The sequence below is a fragment of the Sorex fumeus genome, unplaced genomic scaffold, assembly GCF_029834395.1.
Source record: "Sorex fumeus unplaced genomic scaffold, SorFum_2.1 ptg000041l, whole genome shotgun sequence".
NCBI classification, from domain to species: Eukaryota; Metazoa; Chordata; class Mammalia; order Eulipotyphla; family Soricidae; genus Sorex; species Sorex fumeus.
The window spans coordinates 10,132,739-10,147,847 of record NW_026606098.1 but is presented as its reverse complement, the minus strand read 5'-3'; the positions used below and the strand labels follow the sequence as shown (position 1 = coordinate 10,147,847).

The window sequence follows — 15,109 nt, the reverse complement described above, 5'->3', positions numbered from 1 at the left end:
GGTCCCCTGAGCACCTCCAGCAGCAGTCCCTGACACTGAGTAAGCCCGAGCACTGTGGGCATGGTCCTTTTTAAAAAGGGACAATATCAATGTGTATGGGTATTCAAGGCACCATTCCATAATAGAGACTGGCATGTGGTAAGGGCTTAATATATGGATGATAGTGAGAGAATTAACCGAGACAATTTTTCATCGTACTGCCTGTCTTCCTGGTGGGCAGGGAATTTTACTGGCTCACCATTTGGCTTGCTCTTTTGACCCCAGGTCTGGGATGTGGTGGAGGAGCATGACATTGGCTGCACAGCGGGCAGCGGGAAAGACAGACTCGCTGTGTTCAAGGATGCTGGACTGGACTTAAAGTTGAGCACAGGGATGGACACTCTGGCAAGCTCAGGTACAGGCAAAAGGGGGGTCTGGAGGAGATGGGGGGAGCAAGGGAAGCACCGTGGAGTGGTTGAGCTGAGAACCTGTCACTTAAAATAGGCCACTCACAATTCCTCTGTTCCCATGACTCCCTGAAACGAGTATGATGTTGTTCGTCAGACAGCTGGCAAAGCGAGGGAGGAGAGCTCAAAGTGCGAAACACATGTGCAGTATGTGTGAGACCCCAGGTTTGACCCCTGGTACCAGTTGGCCCCAGAGCACTACTGAGTACAGCCCTGGTGTCCCCAGGTCATTGCCAAGTATGGTCCTCCAGGACTATGAGGCTCAAGCATTGGGCCCTTTGGCAGGCTCAGCCTGACCAAGGATCACTGGGAGGACCCCACCCCCAGGCACCCAATGACTTTGCAGGAGACCAAAAATATAAAATAGGAACCGGAGAGATAGTCCAGGGGTTAAGGCATCTGCCTTGCACACAGCTGGTCCTGATTCAAGGTTCACTGAAGACCACAAGGTCCACAGAAGACCACCAGGAACAATGCCCAATGGAGAGCCAGGAGAAGCTCCAAGCACTGTGGGGTGTGGCCCCCTAGCCACACTCCATTTTTTTTTTTAGTCTTTTAGGCCATGCCCAGCAGTGGTCAGGGGTTACTTGTGGCTCAGTGCTCAGGAATCACTCCTGGTGATGCTCGGATAGGATACCAGGGCTCGAATCCAGATCAGCCTGTATAAAGCAAGTGCCTCCAGGCTGAATAAAGATAGATTTTTATTTCCCTCTCAGAATGCAGGCTCCTTGTGCTCTACTATATTCCAAAATGTGATCTCCCCAGGACCTCATGCAAGGCACTGAAATGAAAGGCCGAGTGAAGGGAGATGGTTCTGTTGTATCTCATTGGCCCAGACGCTCAGTCACATGATCCCACAGAGGTGCAAGAAAGGTCGAGAACTGTTGTCACTTCACAATCCAAAAAAGATGGAGGGGCTGGAGCATAGCAGAGTGGGTAGGCGTTTGCCTTCGGTGCGGCCGACCTGGGTTCGATTCCCAGCATCCCATATGGTCCCCTGAGCACCACCAGGGGTAATTCCTGAACGCAGAGCCAGGAGTAACCACTGAGCGTTGCTGGGTGTGACCAAAACAAACAAACAAACAAAAAGATGGAGCTTTAGGGAACTGGAAGGTGCAGCATGGAGGGTATTTGCTTTGCATACATCCAACCTGGTTCAATCCCTGGAACCCCACAAGGACCCCCCCCCAGCACCACCAGGAGTACTTCCTGAGGGCAGAGCCAGAAGAAATCCCTGAGCACTGCTAGGTGTGGCCCCCAAAACAACAACAACAAAAAGATGAACCTTAAGGGACTGGAGCGATGGAGCGACAGTCATAGCAGGGAGAGTGTCGGCCTTACATGCGCCTGATCCAGGTTCACTTCCTGGCATCCTGTAGGTCCCCTGAATCTACCAGGAGTGATCCCTGAGCACAGAGTCAGGAATCAGCCTTGAGCACCACTGGGTGTGGCCCCAAACAAGCAAACAAACAAAGATGGAACTTTAGGGGTTAGGGAAAGGGCTCAAAAGACAGAACGTGGCGCTTGAGCGACAGCAAGCGAGAAGGGCGTTTGCCTTGCACGTGGCAGACACGTGTTCGATTCCCAGCATCCCGTATGGGCCCCCGAGCACTGCCAGGAGTAATTTCTGAGTGCAGAACCAGGAGTAACCCCTGTGACCCCTGTGCATTGCTAGTGTGACCCAACAAGAAAAAAAAAAAAGAGCGTGGGCTTGTCATGCACGTGGCCTGTGTGCTTCCCCAGCGCAGTGTACTTCCTGAGTACTGCTGGGAGTGACCCCTGAGCACCAAACCTGGGTACAGCCTGAAAACCACTGGGTGCAGCCCAATCCCAATGACTCCCCCAAAAAGAAGATAGAGGTTTCAGTGTCACAGACTAGAGGGAAGGAAGGCCAATGGGACCAGAGCAATACCACAGCAGTACTACCAGAGCAGTACCACAGGCAATTGCCTTGCATGTGGCCACTAACCTGGATTCAATCCCCAGCATCCTATAGGGTACCTCAAGCCCCGCCAGGAGTGATCCCTAAGCACAGAACCAGGAGTAAGCATGGGCACTGCTGGCTGTGCCCCCACCCCACTCACCCCAAAAAGCAATAGACACACATTCATGCAGCTGCAACCCTGAAATGATCAGGATTGTTGGTAAAGGTCTTCTGGCTTCTCCTCCCGCTCTTCCCTCTGACCTCCAGATTGGCGATGCCCCCAGGAGCCCCCCGTTACTCGTCGCCGCCGGGAGCTGAAGAGGATACAGGCCAAGAAAAATGCAGGTGAGAACTGAAACTGGGCACGCGTGTCCTGGCCCCAACGGACTGAAGCCATCAGCGCTTGCACCAGAGAACCGGGAACCGTCAGCTACTTCAAGTAGGGAGGGGAAAACTTTTGGTTTGGGGGCTCACCTGCTGGTGCTCAGGGCTTACTCCTGGCTCTTCACTCAGGAATTATTCCTGGCGGTTCTTGGGAGACCCTATGGGATGTCAGAGATGGAACCTAGATTGACCGTGTGCAAGGCAAACGCCCTCCCCACTGTGCTATTTCTCTGGCCCCCAGGAGGAGGGAAACTTTTATCACCTGCTCACTGGCTGGTATTAGAGGTGGGATTTGTATTAATATTAGTTTCCATTGCTTTAAGCTAAATTGGTGGAGCTAGATCAGAGGAAATATAGAATCTAGTAAAAGCAAAGGTTAAAAACCTTTTCATTTTGATCTCAAAATCATGCAAACCTCAGGGCCAGAGAGTACAGTGGGTAAGTTGCTTGCCTCGCACACAACTAATCCCCCAACACCACACAGGGTCCCCCAAGTACTGCAGGAGTGAGCCCAGAGCACAGCTGGGTATGCCTCCCTCCACTGTAGCACTGTGGCACTCTCCTCCCTTTGTTCATCGACTTGCTCGAGCAGGCACCAGTAATGTCTCCATTGTGAGACTTGTTACCGGTTTTGGCATATCAAATACATCACGGGGAACTTGCCAGGCTCTGCCATGCGGGTGGGATATTCTCAGTAGCTTGTCAGGCTCTCTAAGAGGGACAGAGGAATTGAATCCTGGTCAGATATCGCTACAGCCCCCATCTACCAATATATATATACATATATATATTATATATTATATATATATAATGCAGACATGCTGGATTCTAGAAACTGTTTGTTATGGTAATTCCTCCTGTTGACAGAGAAGAAGGAGGAGGAGAAAAAAAGGTGGATAGAGAGAGGGAAGGAGGAGAAAGGGAAGTGGAGAAGCCTGTGTGTGCTGTGTGACCTGAGCCAGAGTATTGGCTTCTCTGAAACTCAGCTTCCCTAGGAGAACTATTCCTCGGGATTCATTGTGAACCTGCAGGGGTCAGCGCTCAGCAGAGGGTCAGGGGCAGCATGTGGGGCCAGACATCCCCGGCTGAGAAGTGCGTGTCCCTACCAACTCGCCTCTCGTCCTACCCAGCCTCACCATGCTAACTCCTAACCCCGCCCCACAGTGGACAAGTTCGAGACCCAGTTGGAGCGGAAGTGCTGTGAGGCCGGGCTCCGGGAGAGCCCTGCGGGGCTGACCTGCGAGGAGAGGAAGCGGCACGTGCGACCCGGGCCAGCCTGCGTGGCCGCATTTCTGAGCTGCTGCCACCTGTCTGAGGCTCTGACGCAGCAGGCCCGGGAGGAGCAGCTGTTCCTGGGGACAAGTGAGCAGCAGCAGCAAGGGACACAGTGCAGAAGGGACAGCGGGAGGAGGTCACCGCCTTCCCCCAAACCTCTAACCTTGTCTGAGGAGAGGAGCTGGAAGTAGACCAGGCCCCAGGGAAGATCTGATAGTAGGACCTGAGAGGAGACCCAGCCCCCAGAAGGCTCTAATAGGAGGGGCTGAGAAGATCTGATAGGGGGGGACTGAGAGTAGACTCCGCCCCCAGGGCTATGATAGGAGGAGCAGGGAGCAGACTCCGCCCCCAGAGGTATCTGGCAGGAGGAACTGAGAGCAGAGCTCGCCCCCGGGAAGAGGGTCTGAAAGGAGGGACTGAGGGAAGTTCTTGCCTCTGGGCGGGGAAAGGGGGGGGAACGGAAAGCAGATCCCGCCCCCAAGAGGGCATAATAGGAGGGACTGAGCGCTGACTCTGCCCCTGGAAGTGTCTGATTGGAAGGGCTGGAAGGAGGCCCCGCCCATATCTACATAAGGGGAGGGGCTAAACGAGACCACGCCCCCTGGTGCCTCTGCAGGTGATGACGAAGACGATGAGGATGAGGATTTCTTCCTAGAGGATCTGCCTATTCGAACTTCGTTCCCAGAGAGCTGGCTCTGGAAAACATTTACCTTGTCTGAGCATCAGTCTGGGTAGGATCACTCTGCATTGCCCCATAGCCTCTGGTCCTTGGTCCGAGCATCAGTGAGGATTGCCAAGGCCAGGTCGCTAAGAGGAACCTGTTTGGAACCTCCTGGTCGGGTCCCACGCATATCTTGTCACGGCTCCCCTGGACAGCTGTCCGAGTCGCAGGCACTCAGCGGCCCTTTCTCCTTTACAGCATATCCCATTACACCACTGAGATCTACATGCCTGACTCCATCACCACCTGGCAGCTGGTGGCTGTGAGTCTCAAGGAAGGCCAAGGTGAACCTCCCCCAGGCCAGTACTAAGGGGGCCGGGGAACCCGCAGCCCCTCGTCCAGCCCCTTCACCCCTGTGGGCACTCTCCTCTCTCTAGGCCTCTGTGTCTCTGAGCCCCTGGAGCTGACAGTTCAAAAGTCGTTCTTTGTGGATCTCAAGTTACCTCACTCGGTGATCAGGAATGAGCAGATCCAGGTGCAAGCCGTGCTGTACAATTTCAGAGACCAGGCTGTGCGGGTAAAGCCCCTCTGAGACCCTCCTCGCCCTGAGATACTGCTCAGTGCACCTTCTAATGGGGGAGGCAGGGCTGGAGAGATTACACCGCGGGTAAGGCACTTGCCTGGCATGGCGGCTGGGCAGGGTCCCTGGAGCACTGCCAGGAATGACCCTGACTACTGTCAGGTGTGTCCCCCCACCCAAAGGAAAAGAACCCTTAAAATTAAAATAATAAAATTGACAGCCAGAGTAATAATAGTACAGTATGTAGGGATCTGGCCTTGCAGGTGGCTGACTGGGGCTCGATTCCTGGCATCCCAGAGGGTCCTCTGAGCACCGGCAGGAGTAATTCCTGAGTGCAGAGCGAGGAGTCGCCCCCAAGCACCGCTTGTTGTTGTCCCAAAAGCAAAAATAAATTTTAAAAAATTAAATAATAAAGTGGGAGAGCACTAAGGGACTGGAAACCACCGACCTCTTTGGCAAAGTTGTTTTGTCTACGCTGTTTTCCCCTTTGCCTCCTTTATATACTGACCCAAGTGGAGGGGAGGGGGTGACCATGATGCTTTCTGTTGGGGGGGGGGCAACAGCAGTGTTCAAGAAATTGGACAGGGTCCTCACTGGCAATTCCTGGCCAATTGGGCGGTGATTCAATGCAGGTCTCAAGGATGAGGTGCTGGAGGTCACCTGGGCCACCCCAGTGATGACCAGAGGCCTCGAGGGCTGACACCCGAAAGGTCCTTTAGTGCACCCAGCCATTTCTGTGGGGCCGAGTTTCTGCATGGTGCTGGGAATTGAACCCACGCATGCCAACCATACACCCTCACTCCTATATGATCTCCCAGTTCCTGCAATGTCACACGTAGAGAGGAGGAAAAGGAGGCCAGGGAGGTGCAGCTGCTTCCCTGAGGTGACACAACACAAAGAAGGATCTTTGCTCTGGGGATCCTCAGGGCCGCAGGAAGCAGGGAGGACAGACATGCACCCCAACCACCCCCCGCCCCGCCCCCAGGTCCGAGTGGAATTCCCACACAAGGAGACTCTGTGCAGCGCGTCCAAGCCAGGATCCCCCTGGCGTCAGAGGGTGGTCGTGCCCCCCACCTCATCCAAGATGGTACCCTACATGCTCATCCCCCTGGAGACCGGTCAGGTGGACGTGGAGGTGAAGATTGTGAGCATCGAAGCCCGAGATCACATAAGGAAGACCCTCCTGGTCCGGGTAATGGACCCAAGCAGAGATGGGGGTGCGGAGGGACCCTCCCCAGGCTCCCAGCTAAGTCCCTGGGAGGGACAGTTGGGAGGTGGCCCTTGGGTCAAGCAACAGGCCCCTGGATGGGAGTGAGGGGGGTACACCAGGACACTCACTCCCAGGACACCCTCCTGGGGGCTGTCTGGTGCCAGGCTGGCTGCTTTGTCCGCTGTGTGCCCGTGTGGAGGATGCCTCCCCCCACAGTGCTCCCACTGCCTCCTTCGTGGGATGAGACGCATCTCCATGTCCATGAGAGGGGCTGGAGCGATAGCACAGTGGGTAGGGCGTTTGCCTTGCATGTGGCCAACCCAGGTTCGATTCCTAGCATCCCATTTGGTCCCCCAAGCACTGCCAGGAGTAATTCTTGAGTGCAAAGCCTGGAATAACCCCTGTCCATCACCGCGTGTGACCCAAAAAGGTAAAAAAATATCCACGTCCCTGAGACCAGCACCGTGAAAACTGCACACACTGCCCTGGGCCCACTTGGTGTTGTTTTTAGTAATAATAACTGGAGCAGGGGCACAGGTCTGAGGTCCCGAGCTCCATCCCTGCTGGAGCATGACTGGGCTCCAACACCCTATCGTCAGGCCCACAGTGCTCAGCTGAGGGTCACTCAGCCCGCCAGTATCTCAGGCTGGACAGTCCAGGGCTGGAAGCACTGGTCTCGCATCCCAACAACGCTGAGCTTGTTTTTGTCTGGGGGCCACACCCAGTGAGGTCAGGGCTGACTCCTGGCTCTGTGCTCAGGGATCACTTCTGGTGGTGCTTGAGGGGGACCCTCTGGGGTGCCGGGGACTGAAGTCGGGTCGGCTTTGCCCTCAGTAAGATCGCGCTGGCCCCTCACTGGTTTTTTGGTTTTGTTTTGGGGTTTGGGCTTTTTGTTTTGTTTTGTTTTTTGCTTACACCCGGAAATGCTCAGGCGTCACTCCTGGCTCTGCACTCAGGAATCGTCCTGGCAGTGCTCAGGGGACCCTGTGGGGTGCTGGGGATCGAACCCAGTCAGCCTCATGCAAGGCAAATGCCCACCCCCCCACTGTTCCTATCACTCTGGCCCCAACAACTTTGCTTTAAGTCCCAGCACCATCTATAACCAAGCCCTGAACACCGTGGCTCCCCCAAACCAAAAATGCAAATACATTTTTTAAATTTTTTTTATTTATGAATAAATTTTAAATCCTGTTCATCATAATGACTGGACGTGAAGCTGGAGCGTAGTACAAAGTCCCCCAACAAAAGAAAAAAGAACGTAACGATAGAAAGTTTTAAGGAACCTCCCTGAGCCTTCTGGACTGGGAAGCCAGAAATGTTACTATTTTCTCCCTTTTTTTTACAGACGGGACAAGGGAGGCATAGAGAGATGAAGTAGCCAGTCCCAGGTCACACAGCACAAGCACAGAAGAGCTGAGATCTAAGCCCAGCTCTTTATAGTTTTACTTTTTCTTGTTTTCTTCTTTCTTTCTTTCTTTCTTTCTTTCTTTCTTTCTTTCTTTCTTTCTTTCTTTCTTTCTGTGCTGTTGTTTGGGGGCCACACCCAGGAGTGCTCAGGGCTTACTTCACGCTCTGCACTCAGGAATGACTCCTGGCAGTGCCTGGGTGACCCTATGGTTTGCTGGGACTTGAACTAGGGTTGGCCACATGCAAGGCAAATGCCCTCCTCACTGGACTACAGCTCCGCCCTGTCTCCCTCCACCCCCTTGTGTGCTGTGCCTGTGCTGTGCTTCCTCCAGCTGCTACAGAACCCGTCTTTTTCTGCTTCCTACAGCCCGAAGGGCAGATAGAGAAGAATTCCCAGAGCTTCCTGCTGAGCCCTGAAGGTTGGTAGGAATTGGGGCAGGGTGGAGGGGTGCATGGAGGGTGGTGGAAGGGGCTGAACTGAGGGTGCTGATGGGGTACACAAACCCTGTGTGGTCTCCTCCACGTGCCCATCACCCAAACCTGCTCGGTCCCAACATCGCATGGTGGGGACAGGACAGACCCAGATGATGAGGGTGCCCCGGAAGGACATCCAGAACCAAGTACCCGGAACCGAGGCTGAAGTCTTCATCAGTGTTCAAGGTGGGGACAGGGACGGGGGCGTGGGGCAGGCGGAGGGGACCACTCCACGGCTGACACCCCTCACCACTCCCAGGGGACATCCTGGCGGAGACTGTCCTGGGCAGCTTGACCCCCCAAGAGAGCAGAAGGCTACTGAGCATCCCTACGGGGTGCCCTGAGCAGACGCTGAGCTCCCTGGCACCCCTCGTCCTGCTGACCCGCTACCTGGACACCACCGGCCAGTGGGGCCAGGTCGGGGTGGAGCTCCGGGAAAAGGTGGCCAAGAACATTGTCAGCGGTGAGTGTCCCCTCCTGGACAGGGTTGGGGGTAAAGCTGACCCCCAGACAAAAATGCCCAGACTCTGGCCGGCTACCAGACCCAACCACCCGGGGGCTCCCAAAACAGGTGCCTCCTGGGAATCCCGGGATGACACTTGAACTCTGGCAACTCCCCCAGATAACAAAGCTATCCCCACCCCAAGAGTGACAAAGTCCTCCTCCAGATGACCCCATCTTCTCCCAGGCCGCAGGCCGACCCAAACACCCTGATTCCCTCCAGGCTGACCCTGACACCCCAATTCCCTCCAGACTGACCCAGACATCCCAATTCCCTTCAAACTGACCCAGACACCCCAATTCCCTTCAAACTGACCCAGACACCCCAATTCCCTTCAAACTGACCCAGACACCCCAATTCCCTTCAAACTGACCCAGACACTCCAATTTCTTCTGGGCTGACCCAGATACCCCTACTTACCCCAAGCAACGGTTTCCATGACTGCTTCCCTTCTTCCACCCCCAGGACCCCCACCAAAGAGAAAACTCCAGAGGAACCAGGCAGGGGGGTTCTGGTAGCCTGATCACACCCAAATGACCACACCTCCCAAGGTGACGTTCAGCACCCCCAGGTACCAGACATAGGGCCCCCCACTTCTCCAGTGAGGCCAGACTCCAGATTCCAGCTGTTTCCAACAGAAACGCCCAGCCCTGGCCCAGAAAGGAGACAGCGGGAAGTACACTTGCCTTGCACAAGCCGAGTTTGATCCCTGGCACCCCACAGGGTCCCCCCAAGCCCACCAGGAGTGATCCCTGAGCTCAGAGCCAGGAGTCAGCCCTGAACACTCACGGGTGTGGCCCCCAAACTCAACAAAACTGAAGGAAGTCCCAAGGCTACCCCTTCAAGTCATCTCACCCACCAGCCCGTTCCAGGACCCCAACATCCCAGCTCCACATGTTCTCCTCACCCGGCACCCCCAGGTTACACCCGGATGGTGACGCACCGGAGCGCAGATGGCACCTACCACATCAGCAAGGGCCGCCCTGGGAGTACCTGGTGAGAGCAGTGGCCATCACGTGGTAGGAGCGCCTCGTGGTGCCTCGCGTGCTGGGCTGGGCACGGCCCCAGCGGGTCAGCTGCCCCCGGGAGCAGGGAACGGGGCGTCCTGAGCGGCTCCCCTCCCTCCCTCCAGGCTCACCAGCTATGTGTTCCGGATCTACTCACTGGCCCAGCACACTGCGACCATCCCCGGGCTGGACCTCAAGTCTCTGTGCGCCATGGCCGACTGGCTCTGCCGGGAGCGGCAGGCGGAGGATGGCCACTTCGTGGAGCGTGGCCCCGTGGTGATGGCCTCCATGCAGGTACCTCGGACCCGCCACCCCAGGGCCATGGAGTGCGCTTGGGGCTCCCCCAGTGCATGTGCCTCACTCACCCGCCAGCCCAGCAGGGGCCTCCGCCCTGGCCCCCCTCACTCCTCACCCCAGGGCTGAAGTCCCTGCGCCCCAGCCAGGACTTCAGTTTTTTCTTCTTGTTGTTTCAGGGGTTACACGCCACAGTGCTCAGGGCTGACTCCTGGAGGGGCTCAGGGGACCCTGCGGGGTGCTGAGGATTGAACCTGGGTCAGCCGCGTGCAAGGCAGAAACCCTCCTACTGTTTTTTCTCTCTAGTTTCACCATCCCAGTTCTTACCAAAGGATCCTCCACCAGCCACTTTCTTGTTTATTGGCTTTTTTGTTGTTGTTGTTTCAGGGGTTACATCCCACAGTGCTCAGGTGTTCCTCCTGGCTCTGCACTCAGGAGTCACTCCTGGCGGTGCTTGGGGGACCATATGGGACGCTGGGGATCGAACCCAAGTCAGCTGCATGCAAGGCAAATGCCCTACCCGCTGTGCTATCGCTCTGGCCCCACCAGCCACTTTCAAACATTCAGAAAGAAGGGGTCTCCCTGGCTCACAGTGCTCTCTTTTCCTGGATTACAGTGCTCTCTCGCTCTCTCTCGCTCTCTCCCCCCTTTTGCACCATCCTCACCAACTCCAACTCAGTTGTCTTTTTCTGAGGCTGCCCCCTCTTCGTGGTAATCCCCCCTCCCATCCCCCCTCACCCAACCCCCTTGTGCTGGGCCTTCAGACACCACCTTCTCCAGGAAGTCTCCCCTGAATCCCCCAGGCCTGTCTCTGCCATGGCCCCTATCACATTAAAGGTGAAGTTCAAAGTCAGGGAGACAGCTCAGAGGGCGGGAGTGTGAGCCTGTCAGATGGACAGGCTGGGAATTTGAATCCGACCATCCCGTATGTCCCTCCACACACCCCAAGTCCTGCCGGGAGTGACCCCTAAACACAGAGCCAGGAGGAATCCCTGAGCACTGTCAGGGGTGGTTCACGAGTGTGGTTCTGTGCCCACAGGGTGGCTACAAGGGTTCTGAGGCAGACGTGTCCCTTACGGCCCTGGTCCTGATCGCCCTGGAGGAGGGGATGGACATGTGCAAACAGGAAGTACCGGTAAGTGCTGGAGAGGACAAAGGCGAGAGACAGCACAGGGCTTAGGCACTTGCCTTGCGTGCTTGTACGTGGTTGATTCCGGTTCTATCCCCTGCACTGCCCATGACCCACACCAGGAGTAATCCCAGAGCATAGAGCCAGGAGGAAGCCCTGAGCACTGCTAGCTGGAACCTCACCCCCCCCCCCCGAGAAAAAAAAAAGGAGCATTAGCACAGCGGGGAGGGCACTCCACCTTGCATGCAGCTTGATCTGGGTTCAGTCCTCAGTATCCCAAAGGGACCCCCGAGCCCTGCCAGGAGTGAGCACTGAGAGCAGCACCAGGAGAAGTCAGCTCTGAGCCCTGCTGGGCTTGGTCCCCAAACAAAACCCTCTCCTCTGGCCCCCACACCCTCCTCTCTCTGACTCTCTAGATTTTGCCCGCCAGCATGGAGCGTGCCCGCAGCTTCCTGGAGATGCGCCTGCCCCACATTCAGACGATCTTTGCTACAGCCATCGCGTCCTATGCACTCGCCCTCACCGAGAGCCCCCGAGCCAATGACTGCCTTCAGAATTTTGACCACCTTGGTGGGTGCTGGGAACCTGTTAACCATCGTACAGTCCCAGGAGGAGTGTGGGGGGAGAGGTGGCAATTGGAGCTGCCCCATCCCCGCTGCGTGGGTCTCAGGGCTCAGCACCTATAGCTGACGTTGGCTGTGAGTGACCAAGGGGAAGGAGACTGATGTGATCTCTACTTGTCAGCACCCCTGATGCCCCTGGGGAGGTCCAAAGGGAGTACAAAGGCACCATTCTCTACTGGGGTGCAGCATACTGTGGAAAAGGCCTCGTACAAAAGGGGAACCATGGGGGGGGGGGCAGAGTGATCCTACATGGGGAAAGCTTTTGCCATGCACGTGGCTAACCCAGGTTCAATGCCCGGCATCGCATAGGGTCCCCAAGCCCAGGAGTGATCCCTGAGCACAGAGCCAGGAGTAAGCCCTGAGCACCGATGGGTGTGGCTGCCAAAATAGAGTACAGAGGGGAAGGCACTTGCCTTGCACATGGCCAGCCCCAGCGGGGCCCCCGGTGCCATGTAGGGTCCCCTGAGCAAAGTCAGGAGAAAGCCCTGAGCACAGCTGGGTGCGGCCTAACTCCCCACCCCCTGCCGCTACACACGTGCAAATAAATAAGTCAGAGGAAACCACCCCCCGCAAGAAAGTGAGTGTAGGGAGATGCGGCTCAGATGGGAGTGAGGGGGGCTGGATGGTAGTCCAGCGGGGAGGGCGTTTGCCTTGCACGAGGCCGGCCTAGGTTCGATTCCCAGCATCCTATGTTACCCCCTGAGCCCCTCCAGGAGTGATTCCTGAGGGCAGAGCCAGGAGTAACCTCTGAGCAGGATGTAACACAAAAGGAAAAAAATCATATTGGGGTGACAGGGTGGGCTTCCCTGTCATCCAGGTAAAACGCTGATGCTGGGGCAGCACCAGACCTTCTCCCTGTCCAGCATCGAGGCCATGGCTTATATCCTGATGCAGAAGCTGCGGCTGGGTCTGCACAACGAGACACACACCATCGCCAAGTGGCTCCTCGAGCAGAGGGAGCTGGGTGGGGGCTTCCGGTCCACCCAGGTGAGAGGGCGGCGCTGGGCGGGGCCGGGCGCTGTCCGTGGTGCTGACGCCCTGTTGGAAGCGCTGTCCGCGGTGCTGATCCGCGCTCCTGGTTCCCAACCCCACAGACCACAGTAGTGGCCATGGAGGCTCTGACCCGCTACCGCCAGGCGGTCCACGCTGAGGGAATCCAGGATCTCTATGTGCAGATCAGCATCCCCAAGAGAGCCCTTAACTTGGAGTGGGTCGTCGACCAGAGCAACGCCTATCAGCAGCGCACAGCCAAGGTAATCCCAAGGAGGGAACGAGGGATTCGTGCCCCTTTGAGGGCGGGGGTTGGAGGGTGGCTCACAGGGCTGAGGGCATAGGCTCTGCAGGTGAAAGTCCCTGCTTCAATTGCTCAGCACCCACCTTATGCTGTCCCACAAGCAGTGTCAGAAGCGCACAGCCAGGAACAGCCCTGGGTGGGCAGGGTGCTGGCCTTTTTGCATGGCTGACCCAAGTTCAATCCCCAGCATCCTATAGTGTGCCCAGAGTTGCAATATTTGACAGCCTGGGGAGGGTATATCTCAACCAAGGTAAGAACATCTGAGCAAGGTCCTTTAGGAAGTAGTGAGTCTTGCAGGCAGAGGAGAGAGAAGGTACAAAGGCCCTGAGGCAAGAATGTTCCCAGAAGAGCAAGGAAGCTGGTGTGGATGCAGAAACAAGGAGGAGAAAGGTCAAGGGACCACTGTGGGGAGGGGGCAGGACAATAGTACAGTGGGGAGGGTGTTTGCCTTGAACACGACCAACTCAGGTTCACTGCCTGGCATCCCATGGATCCTCTGAGCAATGCCAGGAGTAACGCCAGAGTACAGAGCCAGCAGTAACATGTGAGCGTCGCCAGGATGTTACCCCAAAAGCCAAGAAAACGGGACCACAGGGTTAGACCTTGTGAATTGGGGGTGAGGTTTTGACTTTTATTCAAGGGAATAGAAGCCAAGCAGGGTTCTGAGCAGGAGAGGGCATTATCTCCATATTTATATCAGAATAATATAAAGCTGTCATAGGGCAACAGCTAACAGGAAGTGAGCTAGAGAGTGGGCACTATTTATTAGCCTATTATGGGAAATTGGGGGAGGAAGGAAAGGAGACAAAACTACGCATTAAGGCTGGAGAGAGAGTACAGCGCTTGCCTTGTGATAGTACAGCAAGGAGGGAGCATGTCTTGCACGCAGCCGACATGGGTTTGATCCCCGGCAGCCCACAGGAGTGATTCTGAGCAAAGCCAGGAGTAACCCCTGAGCACCGCCAGTGGGGCCCACACACCAAAGCCTGCTTTGCATGACGCTGACCTTGATTCGATCCCTGGTACCCCATAGAGTCTCCTGAGCACTTCCAGGAGTTATCCCCAGGTGAAGAGTCTAGAGTAAGCCCTGAGCATCTCCAAATATAGCAGGGGAAAAAAGATCACAAAGGAAAGGGATGTGTCCAAGGTCACACATATGCTCAGTGGGGCAGTGGGAGGGCTGTGGAGGTGGAGAATGTGACAGGCTGGGAAACAGCATTGAGTGGGGGCACCCTCAGCGTGCACAGGGGTGCTCAGACAGGAGGCAGGGGAATCTGGTGGGGTACAAAGCCAGGCAGGGCCAGGAGTCAGGCCTTCAGCCCAGGAGTGATGGGCTTGAGTTGCCAGAAGCAGACAGTGAAGTGCTCACTCTGGTCATGAGGGACGTGCGGGGAGGGCTGGTTAGGGCAGAGAGACAAGGATGTCAAGACAGAGAGTCTGGGGAGTAGAGGATAGGGGACTTTTGTGCCCAGGACTTTGGAAAATCTGCAAAGCCCCCCAAAAGAAGAAAGAAGGAGGGGCCAAAGTGATGTCCGTCACCCGCCTCCTCTGCCCCGCATTGCGCCTTACCGTCGTTTCTCTCTCGTCTCCCCTTAGTTCTCAGCTCTGGATGACCTGGAGATCAAAGCCAGCGGCAGAGGGACGGGGACAATCTCAGTAAGTCGGGGCGGGGGGTCTCCCCTCAAGAGCATCTTCTGGGCCCAGCTGAGGCCAACTTACTCCCCCAAACACGATGGAAATGAGCGGTCATTTGAACGGTCATAGCAGATAGCAGAGCAAACTCAGGACCCTCCCTAGGGGCTGGAGACATTGCACAGAGTTCAGGCACTTGCTTGCACAGCTAGGTGCAATCCCCGATATGATACAGGGGCCCCCTCCCCCGAGCACAGAGCCAGGTGT

The 15,109-nt window shown here is 56.1% G+C and overlaps 1 protein-coding gene across 1 annotated transcript in view; it reads left to right on the top strand.

The window, feature by feature from the left end:
• LOC130028979 (complement C3-like) overlaps nt 1-15,109 on the top strand; it is a 30,603-nt gene that overhangs the window by 9,731 nt on the left and 5,763 nt on the right. Inside the window, exons 15-31 of the mRNA XM_056119850.1 lie at nt 265-394; nt 2,638-2,715; nt 3,919-4,116; nt 4,646-4,760; nt 4,949-5,034; nt 5,128-5,267; nt 6,256-6,462; nt 8,255-8,306; nt 8,461-8,547; nt 8,621-8,824; nt 9,784-9,859; nt 9,996-10,164; nt 11,204-11,299; nt 11,710-11,863; nt 12,734-12,903; nt 13,011-13,169; nt 14,807-14,866. Coding sequence (XP_055975825.1) covers nt 265-394; nt 2,638-2,715; nt 3,919-4,116; nt 4,646-4,760; nt 4,949-5,034; nt 5,128-5,267; nt 6,256-6,462; nt 8,255-8,306; nt 8,461-8,547; nt 8,621-8,824; nt 9,784-9,859; nt 9,996-10,164; nt 11,204-11,299; nt 11,710-11,863; nt 12,734-12,903; nt 13,011-13,169; nt 14,807-14,866 — 2,181 coding nt within the window. The remainder of the gene's footprint in view (nt 1-264; nt 395-2,637; nt 2,716-3,918; nt 4,117-4,645; nt 4,761-4,948; nt 5,035-5,127; nt 5,268-6,255; nt 6,463-8,254; nt 8,307-8,460; nt 8,548-8,620; nt 8,825-9,783; nt 9,860-9,995; nt 10,165-11,203; nt 11,300-11,709; nt 11,864-12,733; nt 12,904-13,010; nt 13,170-14,806; nt 14,867-15,109) is intronic.